The sequence below is a fragment of the Merops nubicus genome, unplaced genomic scaffold (genome assembly GCF_000691845.1).
Source record: "Merops nubicus isolate BGI_N331 unplaced genomic scaffold, ASM69184v1 scaffold3444, whole genome shotgun sequence".
Taxonomy (NCBI): Eukaryota; Metazoa; Chordata; class Aves; order Coraciiformes; family Meropidae; genus Merops; species Merops nubicus.
In genome coordinates this window covers 1-2330 of record NW_008603428.1, presented here as the reverse complement: position 1 = coordinate 2330, position 2330 = coordinate 1, and the positions used below count along the sequence as shown (strand labels likewise).

The window sequence follows — 2330 nt, the reverse complement described above, 5'->3', positions numbered from 1 at the left end:
CCTTTTTATCACCTTTCCTTCACATATGATGGCTACAAAATGTTTCTTACCTTAGGCCTGACTGATGAATTTCTCACCAACGCTGTATTGATCCCCCGTGCAGGATGCATACTCTGCAGCTCCAGCTGACCCACGAGTGCATGTCACAAACCAGCGTGGCCAGAAAGGGAAGATACTCTGCAATAGCACAAAGAATTTCTTTTCCATGGAGAGAAGCGTCTTTTTCCCAGTGCTATCTCCTACCCTACTGAATCTTTTAATACTGCCTTTAATGATGATGTAGCGGGTAGAAAAGCTGCTGTTACCAGCTTATTAGACAAAAAGGGACTGCTGGTGGGGGTTAACAGCTTTACAGGGATGTGAGACCTCCCCCAGTGCAGCAGAACAAAGGAAAATTTGCCAAAGGAATTCCAGAAGCAGTGTTTGTAGTGTTTCAAGGAGTAAAACAGGCCAGGTAAGAAAAATGTTTAGTGTTTGTGGCTGAGGAGGGAAGGAGGTGGGGGTGTGTAAACTTGTACTGCGAATCGCTTTTATGATTCCAATCACTTGGAACACACAACTGTGATTTATAGTGATGACTCTGGTGATGGGTGTAAATCTTCTAGATGGACTGAAGCACCAGCACTGTGGATTTGACTCGGGAAAAATCACAGGGATTTGATACCTAAAATACCACTGTGTCTCTGGGTCCCTTAGAAAGACCACAGGGTGGGGGGAAAATCATGTTAAGTGATATTCTGTTTGTGCATAGGTGTGCATGTGGATGCTGTTTGCTGCTGCTCCCCTGAGATGGGCAGCATTTTGAAGACAAGCAACCTGAGAGGTGACTTAGGTTTTCTCATTGACCACCAAGTCTCAGCATTACCGTTTGAAACATAAACTTTATTGCAACAGAGAATTAAAAATAGTACATCTGAAAGAGCAGCAGAGTGCACGTCATTAAAGAACTAGTCAGAAATCACAACTCAAACAGATCATGTACAATTGGAACAGAAAGTTTTATTAAAACAACTGGAAATCAAACTCAAATTTTCTGTGTGTGTTTAATTTCACCATAACTGTGGATTGTGTATTTACAGTCTTCGCCTCTTGTGGTGAAGGTTCTGCTTGGGGCGGGGGGCTAGGAAGAAGGCAGGGATGGATGGGGAGGAGAGGTGGGTTTCAAAAGCTAACAGGATGTGAAAGTTTTCCAGAAGAAGTTCTTGCAGCCCGCTTTGCGTTCCCGGGGCGCCAGAGCGGGGTTTGAGTTAGCCGAGCGCTCCAGCTCCAGTCTCACTTCATCCTGCTCAGCCCCTCGGGACAAGTCCTCAGACTCCAGGGCTTCATTTTCTGTCTGGCTTGGCTCTGAAAGCAGTTCTGCCAAAAAGTACTTGGCCAGTTCCTTGGGGTAAGGAGAAGAAAGAGAGAGAGCGCATAATTACTCCTGGGCTTTTTGGGGCTCACTGCTCTGTCCCTCCAAGACACCTTTGTGCCCAGACTAGAGACTTGCAGGACTCTGGAGGAGAAGGGGAGCCCTGGTTTCCAAACAGCCCAGCCTGACAGCTGCCACGCAGTAGCCGCACCTGTGCCACAAAGAGGAGCAGAAGAGCCCCGACACCTGCCTGGCGTGGGGAAGAGACGGCTGTCCTGGCCACGGCAGGGAGGGAACTCATCCAAGCACCATCTCACCCCTCCTTCCCTTCCCTTCCCTTCCCTCCCCACTGCTCCAGCACACTGTGCAGGACTCAGTGCGGATGCTGCTACAGTGACGTGGGAAATGTCTTTGGGCAAGCTCGTAGGGGAGGCTCTGTTGGGTCACCCTCTCACTGGGGGTTATTTTCCCTCTTGTTCCTTCAAGTCCCGGCTGCCCCCTTGCATGGAGTAGGGCATCCTCCTGCTGCACCGGGGCAGTTGCCTTGGTTCAGTGCCGTGGGGAAGCCCTGCAGAGCTTCACCAGGGGTTCTGCCCTCTCCGCGGCAGTGGCTGCTCCGCATCCCCCGCCAGCACCCGGCGGGGGTGTCTCCCCTTCCCAACCCGGCTGCCCCGCTTGTCACCGGCTCAGCCCCGGCAGGGAGACGGAGGATCTGTCAGAGAAGAGGGTCTGCAGCAAGAAACCGGGGCTCTGAGGTGGGGACATTGGGGAGGTCTGGTGAGGAGCTGGAGGTCTGCGCTGAGGGTACTGGGCTGTCGGGTGGGGAGCTGGAGGAGTCTGCAGCAGGGAAGCTGGGGGTACGCAGCAGGGGTGCCGGGGGCTCTGCCGGGAAAAAGGAGGGTCTGCAACGGGGTGTCTGGAGGAGAAGCGGGGGTCTGCAGCGGGACCGTCGGGGTGCCCAGCGGGGTGCCCGAGGGGC

At 52.9% G+C, this 2330-nt stretch overlaps 1 protein-coding gene across 1 annotated transcript; it reads right to left on the bottom strand.

Moving 5' to 3' along the window:
* Window positions 1-861: 861 nt before the first annotated feature.
* SST (somatostatin) lies at window positions 862-1399 on the bottom strand (the record flags this gene model as incomplete). Its single annotated transcript, XM_008938639.1, has 1 exon — window positions 862-1399. A coding segment is annotated over one exon (231 nt), but the record flags the coding sequence as incomplete, so codon positions are not given.
* Window positions 1400-2330: the final 931 nt, after the last annotated feature.